The 20,673-nt window shown below is 44.3% G+C and overlaps 2 protein-coding genes across 3 annotated transcripts in view; one reads left to right on the top strand and one right to left on the bottom strand.

The window, feature by feature from the left end:
• DERL1 (derlin 1) overlaps positions 1–3,218 on the top strand; it is a 63,911-nt gene extending 60,693 nt beyond the window's left edge. Inside the window, exon 8 of the mRNA XM_017965618.3 lies at positions 2,239–3,218. Within this exon, the coding sequence (XP_017821107.1) occupies positions 2,239–2,251 (13 nt within the window). The 3' untranslated portion in view covers positions 2,252–3,218. The remainder of the gene's footprint in view (positions 1–2,238) is intronic.
• A 1,991-nt stretch (positions 3,219–5,209) lies between these two features.
• ZHX2 (zinc fingers and homeoboxes 2) overlaps positions 5,210–20,673 on the bottom strand; it is a 188,301-nt gene continuing 172,837 nt past the window's right edge. For both annotated transcript variants that reach the window (XM_008983306.5, XM_035277167.3), the window contains exon 4: positions 5,210–6,454. The gene's annotated coding sequence lies outside the window, so the exon portion shown is untranslated. The remainder of the gene's footprint in view (positions 6,455–20,673) is intronic.

Consider the following 20,673-nt stretch of genomic DNA (forward strand, 5'->3'; position numbering starts at 1 on the left):
GCTTCCTCTCCCTGGCAGGGGCTTTGGCCACTGGTGGTTAACATGATCACACCTACCATCTAAATGGGAAAGGAAGCTCTTCCCCCAGTATCTGACTTGGGCCTGTTTGAGTCTTATGCATGGTACTGTACCTGACTCTGAACAGGGTACTGGAGTGCCTTGGCTCACTGCTGTAGGAAAGGGAGTGGGTCACTATGATGGGAAGCCCCCAGAATGAGATGAGTGGAGGGAGATAGGAGCGTATCCTCAAGAAGGAGTAGGAGTGCAAGAGGTACAGGGCAGACAGAAGCAGCGGATGGTCACTCCATGCCCCACTCTCTTCCACCTCACCAAGATTCCTGTCCATCTAACCCCACTAAGAACCACCTTCCTAGTTTCTGCCACTCTTTAATCGTTTCCAGTGGAGGAGGATAGTTTGACATATTTTGCTGGGTGTTTGAAAGAACACACCCATCTTCCTTGTGTATTTCCATCCCCACCAATTATAGAGGCTTTTTCTTTGGGTCCTTCAAGCATTTGATAGCATCTCATACTGCCTTGCCTGAAAAATTTATTTAAATTGCTTTGGAGTGGCAAGCTTAAGTGCAAGGGTAGTAAATGGCAGGAGGAAAAGGCAGCCACCTGTCAAGGGAGAGAGTGCTGGAGATGTTCATTAATGGGAAGGAGGACAAGACAGTGTGTGGGTGATGAGCTCTGGGGAAGGTCCAGGTGCTGAGGGCACAGGCAGGGAAGGCAGTGCAGGCAGGAACCAGAAAATGAGGTAGCCACAGCCACTTTTAAGTTTTTTAAAGAAAAGTGCAGGTTGGAATTTTGGAACATTTGTGGGTTGGGGAAGAATTTGGGGGTAGAGTGATGCTAAGGGATATGGCAACGTCTCCAGTGCCAGAAGCACGTCTGGAATATCATTTCCTAGACCTGGATCCAACTTCCTCCTGGCTGTACTCCTCACACAAACTTCCCATCCAGCGATGGAAAGGCACAGGCATCACATTCCTTGGCCAGATGTACTCCCTGCCTAGAGCGGTGGGAGGGGAATGGACATTTGTAGAGCTCTTATTGTGTTTGAGTATTTTGCACGCATGAACTCAGTGAAACCTCACAACAAACCTATTATGTGAGTATAATCATCTCCGGGTCTCAGATGAGGAACCACGGCTCCAACAACAGCTAAGTAACTCCCACAAGATCACCTAACTGGTTAGCAGTAGAGCTGGGATTCAAACTCAGGCTGTTAGACTGCAGAGCTGGCAATCTTCATCCATCCATCTGTCATCCATCTATTCATAACCTATTCATCTACCCATCCATTATTCATCCATTCATCCATTAGCAAATATTTATGGAGCATCTACCTTGTGCCAGATGATTTGCTAGGCACAGGGGATACAGTGAGGAAACATGATGATATAGTCCCTACTCTCATGGAGCTTGCAATATAGTGGGATGAAAAAGGCAATAAACAAATAGATACACGATGATATGTTGTGAAAAGCAAGGTGGAAGAAAATGAAGCATGGTTAGAAAAAAGCATGATGGGTAGGCAGGGTCATGGCTAGAGTGAGGCACACGAGGCACCCGGATGAGAAATCTCGGCAGGCATCCACTTTCAGGCTTCTGCAAGGGCAGGGTTTGTCAGCTGCATGATCTTTCTGCCTTAAATTTTGCACCCTTAGATACGTTCCTTGATTCACCCTAGTCCCACCCCTGCAGACGGGGTCATGGAGGGCAGGTGACACTTGAGCAGAGACCACAAGAGGGAGACCAGGTGCTCTTATAATGGACAGGGTGGAGTGTGGCATCTGGAGTGTGAGCAGAGTTCATTAAGGAGAAGGCATCCTTGCATCCTGCCTATGCCACAGACTGGGGGAGCACAGGGGACTGAGGGAGAATGAGGAAGTGGTGAGGGAGGTCTGAGGATAGATATTGACAGCAGCTATCTCCAGGGCAACTGGAGCTCACAGTCAATGGCTGCCACAGGATTGCAAGGCTTCTCAGTCAAGGACAAGAACTCTCCAACAACACAACTGTGCTAGACGCTGATATTCATAAAAAGGGAGAGGGAGTCTGTCCATCCCTATCATTTTGAGTCAATCCATCTGTGCATTATGTAGCCAGGAATAACAATGGCAACCCTGAGAATTTAATAGATATGAGGCACTGTTCTAAATGCTTTCCATATACTGACTCATGGTGCCTGCCATGATATGCATAGACACAATTATTATCTCTATTTTACAGGCGAGTGAACTGAGACACGGAGTGAATAAGTGACTTGCCCAAGGTCATGCGGCTAGTAAGTGGCAGAGCTGAGATTTGACCTCCGGCAGCATGACTTGAGCCTGTGCACTTAGCCAGCTTACCTTCTGCTTCTTGAAGTCACTGGAACTCAAGAGAAATAAAGACATACCTGGGCCCACTTCACTCATGGCCGAAGGCTGAAACTCACTTGTTGTCATCCTTTTGACTCGACCTGGGCTTGTGGCCCTTTGCTCAAGGCCTCTTTCTTTGTTTTTCATTTCTCATCTAGTGGGTCTGACACTCTGAATAAGCCCTCTTTAGATGTCATCTTGCACTCACCTGCCAGTCCCTTCCATTCTACCTACTCCAGGACCTTCTCCTCTGTGATTCAGCCCCGTTAGCCCCTGGCAGCACCAGTCAGGGAGACAGAGGCTTCAAGACTATATTGGTCATGATTTTTGGTTTTAAGTTTCAACAACCCAAGTAAACCAGCTGAAAACATAAATAGTTCATTCTGGGCTCATGTTACTGGAGAGGGTGAAGGTAAACTTGACCTGAGATTGCTCTGTCCTTGATATCCACTCTCCCCTTCTTCTTTTGGGTACAGAGCCCCTTCGCTGCTGGTTCTTGGCCACCTATCCAGAGCCTACATCCCCACCTTTCTTTCCATCAATGTGTCACCATGTCTAGGTTGTGGCCAGTTGGATAGGAACAGAAGTGACCAGTTTCTGTTTCATGACGTGAAAACTGAAGTTGCTTGCCCTCATGTTTCTCAAGGGCTGGAACGTACAAGTGGACTTTTGGCCCCGTGGATGAGGAAATGAAGCAGTTGGCTCTGATCTCGAGATGGAAGGTGCCTGCTGAGGACAGCAGGGCTGCCTGGCATCCTGGGTCCCTGAATGGCTCTATGGAGCACTGTCTGATGGCCCACCCTGGACTGTTGCCTGAGACAGAAATAAACTTCTGTCTTGTTTCAAACACTGCATTTTGGTGTTTCTTTGTTCCAGCAACCTATCTACTATGCCATACTCCAACAACTGTAATTCTAGCAAATAGTCGCTTTACTGTTTTTCTCTCTGAGGTTTCATCTTTTGTAGAGAGGCATCCTCCCAATGGCAAAGAAAATAGCTGCAGTCAGCCCCAGGCCCACATCTTCTTAATGTAGCTTGGCTGCCCAAGCAGAAAGAGCCTTTTTCTCTCTACAGCCGTCTCTCAGGAAGAGGCTCAGTTGGCCCCGCTTGGTCCACATGCCATCACTAGGGCCAGGGGACAGGAACTCTGATTGGCTAGGCTTGGATCACGTGCGTGAACAGGTCCGTCAATGGTCACAGCACAGCCTCTTGGAATGGGGAAGGCAGTTCCCATAGAAAAGGGTCTGCTTTAACCAGAAGCAGTGGGTAAGGGACACATAATAGGCAAAAATAGTAGGCTCCATGACAACCGCTTAGAATCTGCATGACCTTGGGCTTGTTACAAAACCTCACTAAGCCTCAGTTTCCTCATTTGCAAAATGGGGCACCTATCTCATAGGGTTGTAAAGATAAAATAAGAAAACATATGTAAAGCACTCAGCACAAAGCCCAACCCATAATAAGTGCTCAATAAAAAAGATAGCTATTATTATTTATTTATTTTGAGGTGGAGTCTTGCTTGGCTGCCCAGGCTGGAGAGCAGAGTGATCTTGGTTCACTGCAACCTCTGCCTCCTGGGTTCAAGCAATTCTCCTGCCTCAGCCTCCTGAGTAGCTGGGATTATAGGCACGCGCCACTGTGCCCGGCTAATTTTGGAGATACAGTTATGGAAAATCTGTGGCCCCTGCTCTCAGCTTCGGGGATTGACAAGCTGACCACGTGAATCCCGGGGCTGTGTGGTGAGGGTTATGTGCAGAGATGAGGATGCTGTCATGGTAAACCACAGGATGGGGACTGCGGGCATCCCCCAGAGAAGGCCAGGCCCTTTCAAGTCTTGAATTTTTCAGTGTTTCCTATATTTTGAGAAGTGGGTCTTTCCCCTTATCTGAAGAATAAACACACCCTAAGTTAAGATGAACTGGCCAAAAGTCTGTAAGTTCCCGTAAAAATGAAGCATCTAGGCCAGAGGTTCCTGAGGTGAGGAACTTGTTAGCAATGCGCATTCTCAGTTCTCACCCCAGACCTGCCTATTAGACATTTTAACCAACTTTGAGAACCACTGGTCTAGACAAGTGTCAGGCACAAAGAGTGAGGGACTCTTTAAACCTCACCAGGGCAGAGGTACTTAAAAGCCACCTTCTCAGAGAAATGGCGGTGTCCCAGCTACCACTCACCAGCAGCCCAGGAGAGGGGAGTGACTTAGCTCAGGTCATCCAAGGGCAAACCTGCACACTGAGGGGCTTCTCATCCCTACTCTGAAGCTCTTCTCTTATTTTATGAATCAATCCGTGAGACCCTGGAGAAGGGAGGGCCTATAACTTCCTCTGTGTCAAAGAGATTCGCTGAAGATTCCTATGACAACACTTACATCCTGTTTTTTTTTGAGGGGGGTGGATGGAGTTTCACTCTTGTTGCCCAGGCTAGAGTGCAGTGACACTATCCCGGCTCACTGCAACCTCTGCCTCCCGGGTTCAAGTGATTCTCCTGTCTCAGCCTCCTGAGTAGCTGGGATTACAGGTGCATGCCACCACACCCAGCTCATTTTTGTATTTTTAGTAGAAATGGGGTTTCACGATGTTGGCCAGGCTGATCTCCAACTCCTGACCTCAGGTAATCCACCCACCTCGGCCTCCCAAAGTGCTGGGATTATAGGCATGAGCCACCGTCCCGGGTCTATATCTTGATTTTAAAGTTTGTGATGTCAGATCCCTGCAAGATGAGAAATGAGAAATGAGAAATGTGACCGTATGAATTTGAAACCGGCGATGCCCGAGTCAGAACCCTTATGTCAAGTCCTTGGGAGCCAGACAACAATAAAGAAGGCGACGTAGAGGAAAAGGTTATAAAAATGTTTAGTCTTTGCTTTATTGAGTTACAACAAATGAGCAACAAGTTAGAAAAATTGGTTTTATTCAAACTTCCTAGCATTTGACTTGTGTGGTGTACTCCAATGGGAGGGGGGAGGGGCTGCAACCAGAATTCATATTGCGACATGTACACCAGATATGTCTCTTCGTTTTCCTTCCTTAAAAGTTAGGACTAACTGAAGAAAAGTGCACTCGGGTATCTAAAATTGTCCCCAAAACAAACACACACACAAACAAACAAACAAAAAATCAATTCATGGTGAGGCTTCGAGCTGAAATCTTGTCAAATACCACACCGAGAAAAGGCAGTGAAAAGAGAAATGAAAAGCAAAGCTGTTCACCTTTGTACCCTCCAGATAGGAAGATCTTGTTGTTTTAATGTCACAATAGTACTGACCATGCTCATAGAGGCGAGAGCCTCTGCTACTGGTATTTAGAGAGGTGCTTAAAGAAGTTAGCCCCCTGCTACCCAGTTCTCCCAGTGCTGGCTGGGCCCAGCCTGGCCCAAGAGGCCAAGCAGTGGAGAAGCCAGATCCCCTCTTGGCAGTTCAGAAAGCCTAGTGTGGGACTAAGGCAGGGACCCCCTGAAAAGGCAGCCAGGGGAAGAACTGGAAAGGAATTTGATTTGGAAGATCTACTATCTGTCACCTCTCTCCAAGTTGAGACAGAGGCATAGATTTCAGCCCTTCCTGCTGAGATATCTCCTAAATTTCAACCTACCTTTAAAAACAAGTTCTCCCTACTTAAAATCCAGTAGATATCATGGCACTAATACTAACACCCCTTCCCCAAATTAATAAAATAAAAATTAGAAAAGAAAAAGAGAAAAGCAAGGCTAGCCCGCCCTCCTGATAAAAACCTTACAATGGTAGTGCTGGAAAAGGAAGTTGCCCTTGATTAAAAAGATAACAAAATTCCCACATTGTACAAATCGGTTCCAGTATAGCAAGAGGTGAGGGCTAGGGCAGAGGAGCAAACTATGTACAAGGACCCATTGAAAACGCAGTAGTAGGACTTTGGCACTATGAACAATTCCCACCGGTCCTCTGGGAGGTGCATCTGAGAGTTGCTGGGCTTCCCACACCCTCCAGGCACACACGAGCTAAGTAGTTCCACTTGGAGTCACTGGTGAGGGTGGCCCACGGCTGGGGAGGGACCATCTCTTCTTTCTTCAAAGGCAGAGCATCCCCTTCATCAGCACAGTTCTAATGGACTTCCCTAGAAGACACGAAACCAGAGTCAAGAAGTCAGGCAAATGACCATTGTTCCCTGAGGGGAAGGCATCATGATTTGCTTCTTCCTGACTCTCCTGGGTTGGGGTGGGGGGCCTTCCAAAGCCATCCTGGGGCTTGGAAGAGAGACACATGCCCTTCACCTGCTGGGCCTATTGTAAAGAAAGGAGTGCGTTTTCTGAGCACACTCAGGCTGCCATGATAGGAAAAGCCTCCAGAATCAGGCATTTGAAAACAGAATGACTTTCTGGGCAAGTGAAGGTGGTGGCCTGTGATTCTTTTCATCCTTACAAGACCCTTTTATTATTCCTATAAAGTCAACCAGTCCGAATGGCTCCTAAAAGGCCCTGGAGTCAGACAAGCCTGGATTTGGGTCCTAACTTCTCCCCTTAGTGTCTGCAGGGCTGTACCTCTATGACTTGATTGTTCTAGGGCTTAGTTTTTGCTTCTGTATAACAGGGATGACACGAGCACTCATCTGAGAAAGTCGCTGTGGTGATGCCATGAGCTGATGTATACAACAGCATTTGGAATACTGCCTGGTAGCACATGGTAAGTATCATAGACACTTCCACTGATTTTATTAGGTGGAGCCTTTTCCAAACGTGGTAAGATATAGAGTAGTGATAAGTTGAGGTACTACAAATGTGTTTTTACTTAATGTTTATATCAACTCTAAGAGGTGTCAATATTATTACTATTCTCAATTTACAGTTGAGGAAACTGAACACATAGGGGCCTAATGAGTTACCCAAGATCACACAGTGAGTAAGTGGCAGAGCCAAGATTCAAACCCAGGTCATCTCAGAGTCTGTGCTCTTACTAAACAGAATTACTAAGAATCGGTAGGAAGAGCTGTTTAATTCTTATGTCTTGGAAGTAATGAAAATAGTCCAAGGCCCTTGTTATAGGTGGAATGGTGTCTCCCCCACCCAAAAGTCTATATTGAAGTCCTAATTCCGAATGCTGCCCTATTAGAAATGCCTGTGCAGAGGCAGTGCAGTTCAATCAAGTGAGAATGAGGCCATTAGGTGGACTCTAGTCCAACATGACTGCTGTCCTTGCAGAAAGGAGAAATTTGGACACAGAGACAGATGTGCATAGAGGGAGGATGTGAAGACTCCCACACAGGGAGGAGGCCATGTGATGACTGAGTGCAGATACGAGGGTGATGCATCTACCAGCTAAGGAATGCAAAGGACTGTCAGCAGACACCAGAAGCTGGGAGACGGGCACAGAACGGACTTCCGCACAGCTCTTCTGAGGAAGCAACCCTGTCACAGACTCCCTGATTTGGGTCTGCTGGCCTGCAGAACTGTGAAACAATAAAATTCCATTGTTTTGAGCCATCCAGTTTGCAATACTTCGTGGTAGGTCCAGGAAATGAGGATAGGTCTCCATCATTAACTTTGTCTCCTCCCAAGATCTAGAGATCCTGGGAAAGGGATCCCAGGCTCAGGTCTGTAGAGGACACAGCCAATATTCCACGACAGGCTAGAAGTCGTTCAGACCTGTAGATTCCCGGAGCCAATGGCCTTTTCTTTGCCTCCCTCCTGGGAAGGCTGTTTGGCCACTTCTCTGGCTGAGAAGGCTTTTTTTGTTTTGTTGCCGTACAAGGGGCCAACAGTAAGAAGAGCGGACTTCTCAGCCAAAGGCATCAGCCAATCATCAATAATGCCATTCACGCCTAACGTCAGGATGTTAAACGAACCCACATTCCCTAGACGCTCCTGGGAGTAAGATTGAATACTGGAGATAAGAAACCAATTTATAAAAGCAAAGTCTGCAGATAAAACCAGATTCCAGGGTGTCCTTAGGCTGTGGACCACCTAAAAGTGATCCAGCCAAAGTCACCAAGTCGTAAACACTTCAGGGACCCTTACAGGTGATGTGGCCAAGATCACTCACTTTACCAGGGGAAAAAAAGAAAGGAAGCTCAGGAGGAAAGCGATTTCTCCTAGGCCACAGCTTGCTCAGTGGCATGAGTCAAAAACAAGAATGATCATGATTCTCCCCGCAACAGTGAGAGTAGCTAGTTTCTCGCACCAGTCACCCTGCAAAGTGGTAATATGGCTCCTCTCATCTCCTCCTTACAGTGACTAGCAGGTGATTAGTAGACCCACTTCACAATGAAGAAATGGAGGCCTAGAGAGATCAAATGTGGGTATCATTAGGTAACTAGTGAGTGGTGGAGCCCAATTCCAGCTTGGCCAGTTCAACTTCAGAGCCTCCCGATTCTTAATTGCTCCTCTCTGTACCTATCTTGGGTCCTGCACAGGTCATGCACAACCTCTCCGTGCACAGAGCTAGGTGGCAACTGAAGAGAGCATGATTGCTTCAAAGGTAGGGGGCTGGGGCACCCAGTGAGGACCACGAGCCCTATTGCTGATCCCAGGCAGAGCCACATGAACTCCTTGGGTGGGCACAGTAGCCCACGACCAGCCTCTGCCTGTGCTTTCCAAGAAACCAGGGTTTTCCACAGCAAATGGGGTCTTCCAGCACCTTTGGGAGGAAGGCTGCCACTGGCTGGATGTCTGCCTGAACACTTTTCCAGATCCTAGGAGACAAGGCCCAAGGGCGGGGAGACAGCTACTGATCCTCTTTCTCCTAACCCAGCTGAAGAACATCACGTCAGCACAGGACTGCAGGGTAGGGTGGAAAGAGTTGTGGAGTTGGAGGAAGCTGGGATCCAGGATGTGCTACTTCCTAGCTATGTGCTGAGGTTGGTTACTTAACCTCCCAGAGCCTCACTTCCATTTCCATTGCACAGAGCCCATGGGCTGCTGGCAGGGTTACAGACAGGGTGCAAAGCATGCACGTCCTGGTGCTGGCCAGGGGCTCAAGAAAGATGGCTTCACTTTTCTTGAGGAAGGCCAGGCATTCAATTAGGGCCTTAGGTATAAGTGAGCTCGCCTGTGTGCAGGTGAGTGTAACCATCTTCTCTCTCATATTATAAATGGCACTGAACGCTTCTCTTCAAGTGACTGGCAAAAAACTCCAGCTTTTAAGATAAAGCTCAACATGAAGGTGGTTCTCCATTGGGCAATGTGTTTCTACGATTCCTTGTGTACCTTCTTATGCACAAACATCCCCAACTCTCACATCAGACACATTCCTTAAGAAATGATGAACAAAGCTCTTACAATAAGCATATACACACAGACTGCAAGGCCAAAAGAATGGCTTGAGAAAAGGGAGACAAAGCCAATTTTACTTTGCGTGGCTTTTGCAAAGGTCTCAGATGTGTATGGATGGCTCTGGGCCCTGGGAACATCCTCAGAATCACTTGGACTTTCTCCTTTGACCTTTTCCAGGGTGAGTAGTGGACAGGATTTAGGTTATGGGAGCTGAGAAGTCTCAAAAGGAGACTAGAAAGATGCTGGCAACAGAAGACAGGGACCTGCCCCCTCTTCAGGGGTGTCCTCCTCGGAAGGCCCTCGGCAGAGATGTGGTCACGTGGGTGGAGGCTGTCCTCCCTTGTTTCTGCCCACTGGCCTTCCCTGACTTCACTATCTGCTCTGGGACAAAGCCCTGACCTCTTTTAGCCCTCGGGCCTGTAGGGTCTGGCTCCGGCCTGGGCTTTGGGCCACTCTTCCATGCATCTGCTCCACCCTTGGGGATTCACCTGCTCATACGTGGGGTCCTTGCTAACCCCCGGAAGTCAGGGACACAGTTGAGGCCCAGTCACCCCACTTCAGGCAGCAAATTCTATTAGCATGCCACTTCTTCAGGAAGACCTTTGCTCCCAGACCCCACCATCAGATGTCCCTGTTAGACGCTGCCGCCCAGGTGCTGTCTTCAGATTGCCTGGTTAACTGCAAGTGGATGTGAGGCCTGGGAGGACGTGGATGGTGCCCATCACTCTCTCTGCTGACTCTACGGTCCGCTTCCTGTGGAGTCTGGCCCACGTGTTATACTCAACAGGCATTTGCCAATGAATGGAAAATGGACAGCGAGCATAGTGCTCTCAGAGGAGTGGCTGTGATCCAAGGGTGGTGACAAAGTCCACATTTTAGCATTGCTGTTTTTTCAGAGCATTGCTAAAACATAGTGCTTTGCGCTATGTGGCTCTTGCTAATTCCCCTGGGCTTCTCTCAGAGTCCTATTATCTGGTCAGAGACAGTCACCCTGCAGAGGGCCAGTGCCTCATCCTAGAGTACCTCTCAGAGTCCCGGAGGATGCTGCAAGGCCATTGGACAGGCATTTCATTATGGCCCCCTGGGACATTTCTACCACGTGATATCCAGCCTCTCGGTGAACACTTCCCAGGATGGGAACCCACTGCCTCCCACCCTCCCTTTCTATCTTGGGGGAAAATTGGAATGTTAAGAAGTACTCATTCTTTAGCAAAATCTGTTTCTCTTGTTACTTTCCTCATTGGAGAAACAAAAACATTAGAACTGTTTTCCCATGGGTCGGGTGCGGTGGCTCATGCCTGTAATCCAAACACTTTGGGAGGCCGAGGCAGTGGATCACAAGGTCAAGAATTTGAGACCAGCCTGACCAACAGGGTGAAGCTGGTCTCTTAAAAAAAAAAAAAACTGTTTTCCCATGTGACAGCTTTCTGTTTCTGTTTCTCTTTAATTTTCCCAGGAGAACTTTCTCCCGGGCCTAGGGACTTGGGAGTGAATAACACTGCACTCCATGAGAAAAGAAAGCAAACACCGAGAGAGTGATTTATGATCTCTCCATAATATTTTTTTGAGAGGTGTAGCAAGGTTTATTGCTCATTTGCTGAGTGCCTGTTATCTGCTAAACATTTTGTTCCATCGTCATCTGGCTCCTATTTTTGTTACAGATAAACCTGTCAGTTTAATTGTAGTTTCTCCGTAGTAACGTCTTTTCTTTCTGGTTGCATTTTTTTTCCCTCTTTGCCCTAGTTTGATTGAGGTATAAGTGGTTTGCAGAAAACCGCACATAATGGATGTAATTTGATGAGTTTGGGCATATGCATACACTCATGTTATTGTTACTACAATCCAGCAGCAAAGTAAAACTCCTCCAAAAGCATACTTGTGTCTATGTTTTGGGGGGCGGTGGGGAGGTAAGGACACAACATGAGATCTGCCCTCTGAACACATGTTGAAGTCAATATCTTGCTGTTAACTACAGGAACTATGTTGTACAGTATATCTCTAGAAGTTACTCATCTGTATAACTGCATCTTACACCTACGGAGTGAAAATTCCCCACATCCTCCTGCCCCTTGCCCTGGTAAACATCATTCCACTGTCTACTTCTATAGCAATCCATATATATATATATATATTTTTTTTTGAGACAGAGTCTCATTCTGTCGCCCAGGCTGGAGTGCAGTGGCATGATCTTGGCTCACTGCAACCTTCACCTCCCGGGCTCAGTGATTCTTGTGCCTCAATCTCCCGAGTAGCTGGGATTACAGGTGTGCACCACCATGCCTGGCTTTAATTTCTGTATTTTTAGTACAGTTGGGATTTTGTCATGTTGGCCAGGTTGGTCTTGAATTCCTGGCCTCAACTGATCCGACTGCCATGGCCTCCCAAAGTACTGGGATTACAGATGTCAGTTACTGCACCTGGCCTGCGTCATAATATTTCCTTCTTTCCTTTTTTTGATGGAGTCTCAATCTTGTTGCCCAGGCTGGAGTACAGTAGTGTGATCTCAACTCACTGCAACCTCCACCTCCCGAGTTCAAGTGATTCTCCTGCCTCGGCCTCCTAAGTAGCTGGGCTTATAGGTGCTCACCACTATGCCTGGCTAATTTTTATATTTTTAGTAGAGACAGGGTTTCACTCTGTTGGCCAGGCTGCTCTCGAACTTGTGACCTCAGCTGATCCACCCGCCATGGCCTCCCAAAGTGCTGGGATTACAGGTGTGAGCCATTGTGCCTGGCCTGCTTCATAATATTTGACTTCAAACTTTCATTTCTTTTAATGAGGGCAGGGGACACAGTCTGATTTTAACTAGAATTGAAAAAGGGAAAATGTGTTGGCATGGAGGATGATTAAGCAACCTCCTAGTAGATGACGAAAACTCTGTGCCACCCCAAATTGTCCGTACACCAGGCTTGGCTCAGCTTTGGCGCATCCCGCCAAAGCTCTCCTTCCCTGCAGTGGTTTAAGGGCCTCAAGGTTTGGGAACTTGCTGAGATCCCAGGCCAGGTACACATTCCCTAAGCTGCTTCCATGGAGGCTCAAAGGCAGCAAGAATGAGAAGGGCCATTGTTCTTCCTGCTCCTGGCCTATCAGCACATATTGGAGAATTTAATAAAATCAGAGCAAATGGAATTGTATTTTAAACTTATTAGGCAGGTTCCCCAAAGTGCTTACATGTGTGGGTGTGGGTTTAAATTCCAGCTCCACCACTTTTTACCTCAAAGACTTGAATGAGCTACCTCTCTGTATTGCCTTCTTATCAGCCCTAAATCAAGAAACTAAAGTGAAGCCCTGCCCAAGGAGAGTCTGAGCTCAGACTCGCCTAACCCTACCCCCACCTGATGGTTTGTCTCTACCTGCCCTGGTAGCTGAAGACAAAAGACATCATCTTTTGGAAGCTCTACGGCTCTGCCCATTGCCTGAGAAACCTGAGTACTCATCCTGGCCAATGCAGGTCAGGACTATATCCCTTTCTACTACTGCAGCTGGAGCTCTCCTGAAAGCACCACCTCCTGGCTGGAGGCCAACCAATTCAAGCCATTACAGCAACTCATAACAGAACAACCCTGCTTCAAAGGAGCAAACAGCAGCTAATTCCACTGTCTGCAACACCCTGGCTAACCAGAGGTCCTGAGTTTGTCCATGTGACAACTTCACTGCTAGCGTAACCAGCATTCAAGAAAACCAGTGCACTAAACAAAACTACAACCAGGACTCCCACAGAGTCCACTTCACTCCCGTGCCACCTCTACTGAAGCAGGTGATGGTATCCAAGGCTGGGAGACCTGAAGATGGATCACATCACATCACATCACTGCATCACATCCCATCACATCGCATTAAGGTATCACTTCATGGGACAAAACAACCTAAACAGCAGCTCTTGAGTTCCAGATCTTTCCACAGAAACAGTCTACCCAAATGAGGAGGCACCAGAAAAGTAATTCTGATAATATGATAAAACAAGGTTCCATAACACCCTCAAAAGATAACATTCACTCTCTAGCAATGGATTCAAACCAAGATGAAATCTGAATTGCCAGAAAAATAATTCAGAAGGTTTATTATTAAGCTGCTCAAGGAGGCACCAGGAAGAGGTGAAAACCAATTTAAAGACATTAAAACAACAATACAGGATATGGATCAAAAATCTCTAGAGAAATAGATATCATAAAGAAAAGACAATCACAACTTCTGGAAAAGAAAGACACACTTAAATACAAAATACGCCGGAAAGTTTGAACGGCAGACTCAAAGAAGTAGAAGAAATAACTTCAGAGCTTGAAGACAAGGCTTTTGAATTAACCCAATACGACAAAGACAAAACTAATAAAAATAATGAACAAAGCCTCCAAGAAATTTGGAATTATGTGAAATGACCAAACATAACAATATTGGTGTTTCTGAGGAATAAGATAAATCTAAAAGTCTAGAAATTTTTTTTGAGGGAATAATCAAGGAAAACTTCCCTGGTCTTGCTAGAGATCTAGACATTCCAAATACAAAAAGCTCAAAGAACACCCAGGAAATTGATCACAAAAAGATCATCACCTAGGCATATGGTCATCAGGTTATCTAAAGTCAAGATGAAGGAAAGAATCTTAAGAGCTGTGAGGCAAAAGGATCAGGTAACCTATAAAGGAAAACCTATCAGATTAACAGCAGATTTCTCAGTAGAAACTCTGTACACCAGAAGGGATTCGGATCCTATCTTTAGCCTCCCTAAACGAAATAATTACCACCCAAGAATTGTATATCCAGGGAAACTAAGTTTCATAAATGAAGGAGAAATAAAGTCTTTTTCAGACAGACAAATGCTGAGAGAATTCCCCACTGCCAAGTCAGCACTACAAAAAATGTTAAAAGGAGTCCTAAATCTTGAAACAAAACCCCAAGATACACTAAAATAGAAACTTCTTAAGGCAGAAATCTCATAGGAGCTATAAAACAGTAACACAATGAAAAAAAAAAAACCAAGGTATTCAGGCAACAACTAGAAGGATGAAGAGAACAGTACCTCTCAACACTAACATTGAATGTAAATGGCCCAAAGGCTTCACCTAAAAGATACTGAATGGCAGAATGGATAAAAGTCTACCTACCAAGTTAACTGTTGTCTTCAAGAGACTCACCTAACACATAAGAACTCACATTAATGTAAGGTAAAGGAGTGAAAAAAGATATTCCATGCAAATGGAAACCAAAAGCAAGCAGGAGTAGCTATTCTTATAGCAGACAAAAAGACTTTAAAGACACAACAGTTAAAAAAGACAAAGTGGGACATTATATAATGATAAAATAATTAGTTCAGTACGAAAACATCACAATCCTAAATGTAAATGCACCTAATACTAGAGCTCCCAAATTTATGAAAACACTACTAGACCTAAGAAATGAGATAGACAGCAACACAATAATAGTGGGGACTTCAACACTACATGGACAGCACTAGACAGGTCATCAAAACAGAAAGTCAACATAGAAACAACAGATGCAAACAATAGCCTAGAACTAATGGACTTAACAGATATTTTCAGAACATTCTATTCAACAACTGCAGAATATACATTCTTTTCATCAGCACATAGAACATTCTCCAAGATAGACCATATGACAGGCCATGAAACAAGTTTTAACAAATTTAAGAAAATCAAAATTATATCACGTACTCTTTCAGACCACAGTGGAATAAAATTGAAAATTAACTCCAAAAGGAACATTCAAAACTATATGAATATGTGGAAGTTAAATGATATGCTCCTGAATGATCCTTGGGTCAACAATGAAATTAAGATGGAAATTAAAAAGTTATTAGAACTGAACAGTAGGAGTGATGCAACTGAGTAAAACCTCTGGGATGTGGCAAAAGCAGTACCAAGAGGAAAGTTCATAGCATTAAGTGTCTACATCAGAAAGTCTGAAAGAGCATAAATAAACAATCTAAACTCACACCTCAAGAAACTAGAGAAATAAGAACAAACCAAATCTAAACCCAGCAGGAGAAAGAATAACAAAGATTAGAGCAGAATCAAATGAAATTAAAAGACAAAAACAACACAAAAGATAAATGAAACAAAAAGGTGGTTCTTTGAAAAGAACTGATAGACCTCTTGTGAGATTAACCCAAAAAAGAAGAGAGAAGATCCAAATAAACTCAGTTAGAAACAAAATGGGAGATATTATAACTTATACCACAGAAACACAAAAGATCATTCAAGGCTACTATGAACACCTTTATGAGCACAAACTAGAAAACCTAGAGGAGATAAATAAATTCCTAGAAATATACAACCCTTCTAGATTAAATGTGGATGAAATAGAAACTCTGAACAGAGAAATAACAAGTAGCAAGACTGAATGAGTAATGAAAAAATAGCCAACAACAACAAAAAAGTCCAGGACCAGGTGGACTCACAGCTGAATTCTATCAGACATTAAAAAAAAAAAAAAAAAAAAGATTCCATTTCTACTGAAACTATTGCAAAAGATAAAGAGGGAATTCTCCCTAAATCCTTCTATGAAGCCAGTATTACCTAATACCAAAATCAGGAAAGGACATTAAAAAAAAGAGAGAAAACTAAAGAGCAATATCCCTGATGAATATAGATGCAAAAATCCTTCACAAAATACTAGCTAGCCAAATTCAAAAGCATATCAATGAGATAATCCACTATGATCAAGTGGGTTTCATACCAGGGATGCAGGGCTGGTTTAACACATACAAGTCAATAAATGTGATACGCCACACAAACAGTAGTAAAAACAAAAATTATATGATCATCTCAATAGATGCAGAAAAAGCATTTGACAAAATCCAGCATCCCTATATGATTAAAATCCTCAGCGAAATTGGCATAGAAAGGACATGCCTTAATGTTTTATAAAGCCATCTATGATAAACCCACAGCCAACATTATACTTAATGGGGAAAAGTTGAAAGCAGTTCTCCTGAGAACTGGAACAAGACAAAGAGGCCCACTTTCACCACTTCTATTCAACACAATACTGGAATTCCTAGCCAGAGGAATTAGACAAGAGAAAGAAATAAAGGGCATTCAAATTGGTAATGAGGAAGTCAGACTATTGCTGTTTGCTAATGATATTGATTGTATACCTAGAAAACCCTAAAAACTCATCCAAAAAGCTCCTAGATCTGATAAATGAATTCAGTAACGTTTCAGAATACAAAATCAATGTACACAAATCAGTAGCACTGCTATACACCAAGGGTGACCAAACTGAGAATCAAATCAAGAACTCAACTCCTTTTATAATAGCTGCAAACAACCAACCAACCAACCCAAAAAAACCAACTTAGGAATACACCTAATCAAAAAGGTGAAAGATCTCTACAAGGAAAACTATAAAACACTGCTGAAATAAACCATAGATGACACAAACGAATGGAAACATATCCCATGCTCATGGATGGGTAGAATCAGCATTGTGAAAATAACCATACTACCAAAAGCAATCTATAAATTCAATGCAATTCCCATCAAAATACCATCATCATTTTTCATAAAACTAGAAAAAAAATCTTAAAATTCATATGAAATCAAAAAAGAGCCCACATAGCCAAAAGCAAGACTAAGCAAAAAGAACAAGTCTGGAGGCATCATATTACCCTACTTCAAACCAGGCTATAGTTAACAAAACAGCATAGTACTGGTATAAAAACAGGCACATAGACCAAGGGAACAGGATAGAGGAACTAGATACACTTACAGCCAACTGATCTTTGACAAAGCAAACAAAACATAAAGTAGGGAAAGGACACCCTATTCAACAAATGGTGCTGGGATAATTGGCAAGCTCCATGTGGAAGAATGAAACTGGGTCCTCATCTCTCACCTTATACAAAAGTCAACTGAAGATGAATAAAATACTTAAATCTAAGACCTGAGGCCTTAAAAATTCTTCAATATAACATCAGGAAAACTCTTCTAGACATTGGCCTAGGCAAAGAGTTCATGACCAAGTACCCAAAAGCAAATGCAACAGAAACAAAGATAAATAGACGGGACTTAATTAAAAAGCTTCTGCACAGCAAAAGAAATAGCAGAATAAAGAAACAACTCACAGAGTGGGAGAAAATATTCACAAACTGTGCATCTGACAAAGGACTAATATTCAGAATCTATAAGAAACTCAAACAAATCAGCAAGAAAAAACAATCCCACATAAAGTGGGGTAAAGACATGAATAGAAAATTCTCAAAAGATAAATGAATGGTCAAAAAACATGAAAAAATGCTCAAAATCAATAATTATCAGGGAAATGCAATTCAAAACCATAATTCCATATCACCTTATTCCTGCAAGAATGGCCATAAGTAAAGAATCAAAATAATAGATGTTGTCATGGACATGATAAAAAGGGAACACTTTTACACTGCTGGTGGAAATGTCAACTAGTACAACCACTACAGAAAACAGTATGGAGATTCCTTAAAGAACTAAAAGTAGAACTACCATTTGATCCAGCAAGCCCACTACTGGGTACCTACCCTGAGGCAAAGAAGTTATTATATGAAGAAGACACTTGCACATTCATGTTTATAGCAGCAAAATTCAAAATTGCAAAAATATGGAACCAGCCTAAATGCCCATCAACCAAGTGGATAAAGAAAATGTGGCATGTATATACCATGGAATACTACTCAGCCACAAAAAGGAATGAAATAATGGCATTCGCAGCAACCTGGATGGAGTTGGAGATCATTATTCTAAGTGAAGGAACTCAGGAATGGAAAACCAAACATCATATGTTCTCACTCATAAGTCGGAGCTAAGCTATGAAGAAGCAAAGGCATAAGAATGACATAATAGACTCTGGGGACTTTGAGGGGAAGGATGAGAAGTGGTTGAGGGATAAACGACTACACATTAGGTGCAGTGTACACTGCTCGGGTGATAGGTGCACCAAAATCACACCTAAAGAACTTATCCATGTAGCCCAACACATGTTCCCCAAAAACTATTGAAATAATAGTAATAATGAAGAAACTAATGTGGACCTTGGAGTGTGACTGTGAGTATGAGTCAGCACATGCAAAGTACCTGAGTAGTCCTGGAAGAGTGAGTGCTCAGCAGTACTACCCTGTGTCACCGTTCTAGACACCCCAGGCTGACTCCCTCCTGACATGAAATTAACACCCACTGGCATGAACAGGAGGGGCCCCAACAGAAAAGGTCAACTTGGAAAGGCAAGAAACAGGGGCCACATTCTTCTCCAGAGAGAGAGAGAGCAGTAAGCAAGTTCAGGTGTAGTATCTATTGGTACTAATGTTAGAACCCTGTTCTAGGGGTGATATGGTTAGGCTTTGTGTCCCCACCCAAATCTCATCTTGAATGGTAACCCCCATCATCTCCATGTGTCAAGGGAGAGACCAGGTAGAAGTAACTGAATCATGGCAGTGGTTTCCCCCATCCTGTTCTCCTGATGGTGAGTTCTCATGAGATCTGATGCTTTTGTAAGGGGCTCTTCCCCATTCCCTTGGCACTTCTTTCTGCCACCTTGTGAAGAAGGTGCCTTGCTTCCCCTTCCCCTTCTGCCATGGCTGTACGTTTCCTGAGGCCTCCCCAGCCATGCTGAATTGTGAGTCAATTAAAACCTCTTTCCTTTATAAATTACCTAGTTGGGGCCAGGCACGGTGGCTTACGCCTGTAATCCCAGCACTTTGGAAGGCCGAGGCAAGTGGATCACGAAGTCAAGAGATCGAGACCATTCTGGTCAACATGGTGAAACCTAGTCTCTACTAAAAACACAAAAAATTAGCTGGGCATGGTGGCACATGCCTGTAATCCCAACTACTCAGGAGCCTGAGGCAGGAGAATTGCCTGAACCCAGGAGGCGGAGGTTGCAGTGAACTGAGATCGCGCCATTGCACTCCAGCCTGGCGAAACTCTGTCTCAAAAATAAATAAATAAATAAATAAATAAACAAATTACCTAGTCTTGGGCAGTTCTTTACAGCAGTATGAAAATAGCCTAATACAAGGGGCTTTCATTTACATTATCTCACTTAATCCTTACAACAGACAACTGTTTGTAAGCATTATGAACAGAATTATATCCTCCCTCAATTCATATGTTGAAGCTCTAATCTGATAGTGCCTTTCAGGAGGTAATTAAGGGTGGGACAATTAAGTCCTAATCTCAAAGGACTGGTGTCCTTATGAGAAAAAGAAGAAGGGACACCAGCCGTGTGAACACACAGAGCAAAGACTATGTGAGGAAACGGTGAGAAGGTGGATGTTGGCACGCTAAGAAGAGAGGCCTCAGCAGAAACCAACCCTGCTAGTGTCCTGCTCGTGAACATCTAGCCTCCAGAACTGTGAGAAAATACATTTCTGTTCTTTAAGTGACCCAGTCTGCTGTATTCTGTTATGTCAGCCTAAGCTAACTAATACAGTAAGCATTAAGGTCATAGAAAGAGTAAAGTAAAATGTATAGGCATGTGGGTTCTCTAGAATTTTCCACCATCCATCCTCCATGTTCTACCAGGGCAGAAAGGTCTGAACGCTCAGGACATTTGCAAGTTGGTTTTCCTTTTGCTCCTAGCTTGAGTATCTCAGAGGGCGTCAAACTTTCTCTAGGGTTATACCCAATGAACCACGTAATCTCCATTGCTGGTGAGACAGAGGAGTTTCAAGGATAATTTTGATTATATGTGAATCTACCTAACACTCTGGCTTTTAATCCCTGCCCTTCTGTGAAATGTGAGCCCAGGCAAGTCATGCCCGCTATGGCCACCTTTCAGTTCCCCTGGAGTTTGTCTCTTCTGTTGTTCTTTTTTTTTAGCCTTGCTCTGTGGCCCAGGCTGAATTGCTGTGGCATGATCCTGGCTCACTGTCACCTCCACCTCCTGGGTTCAAGCAATTCTCTTGCCTCAGCTGCCCAGGTAGCAGGGACTATCAGTGTGCACCACTACACCCAGCTAATTTTTGTATTTTTAGTAGAGACAGGGTTTCACCAAGTTGGCCAGGTTTGTTCAAACTCCTGACCTCAGGTGATCTGTCTGACTCGACCTCCCAAAGTGCTGGGATTTGAGGATACAGGCATGAGCC

This window comes from Callithrix jacchus, chromosome 16 (genome assembly GCF_049354715.1).
Source record: "Callithrix jacchus isolate 240 chromosome 16, calJac240_pri, whole genome shotgun sequence".
Taxonomy (NCBI): Eukaryota; Metazoa; Chordata; class Mammalia; order Primates; family Cebidae; genus Callithrix; species Callithrix jacchus.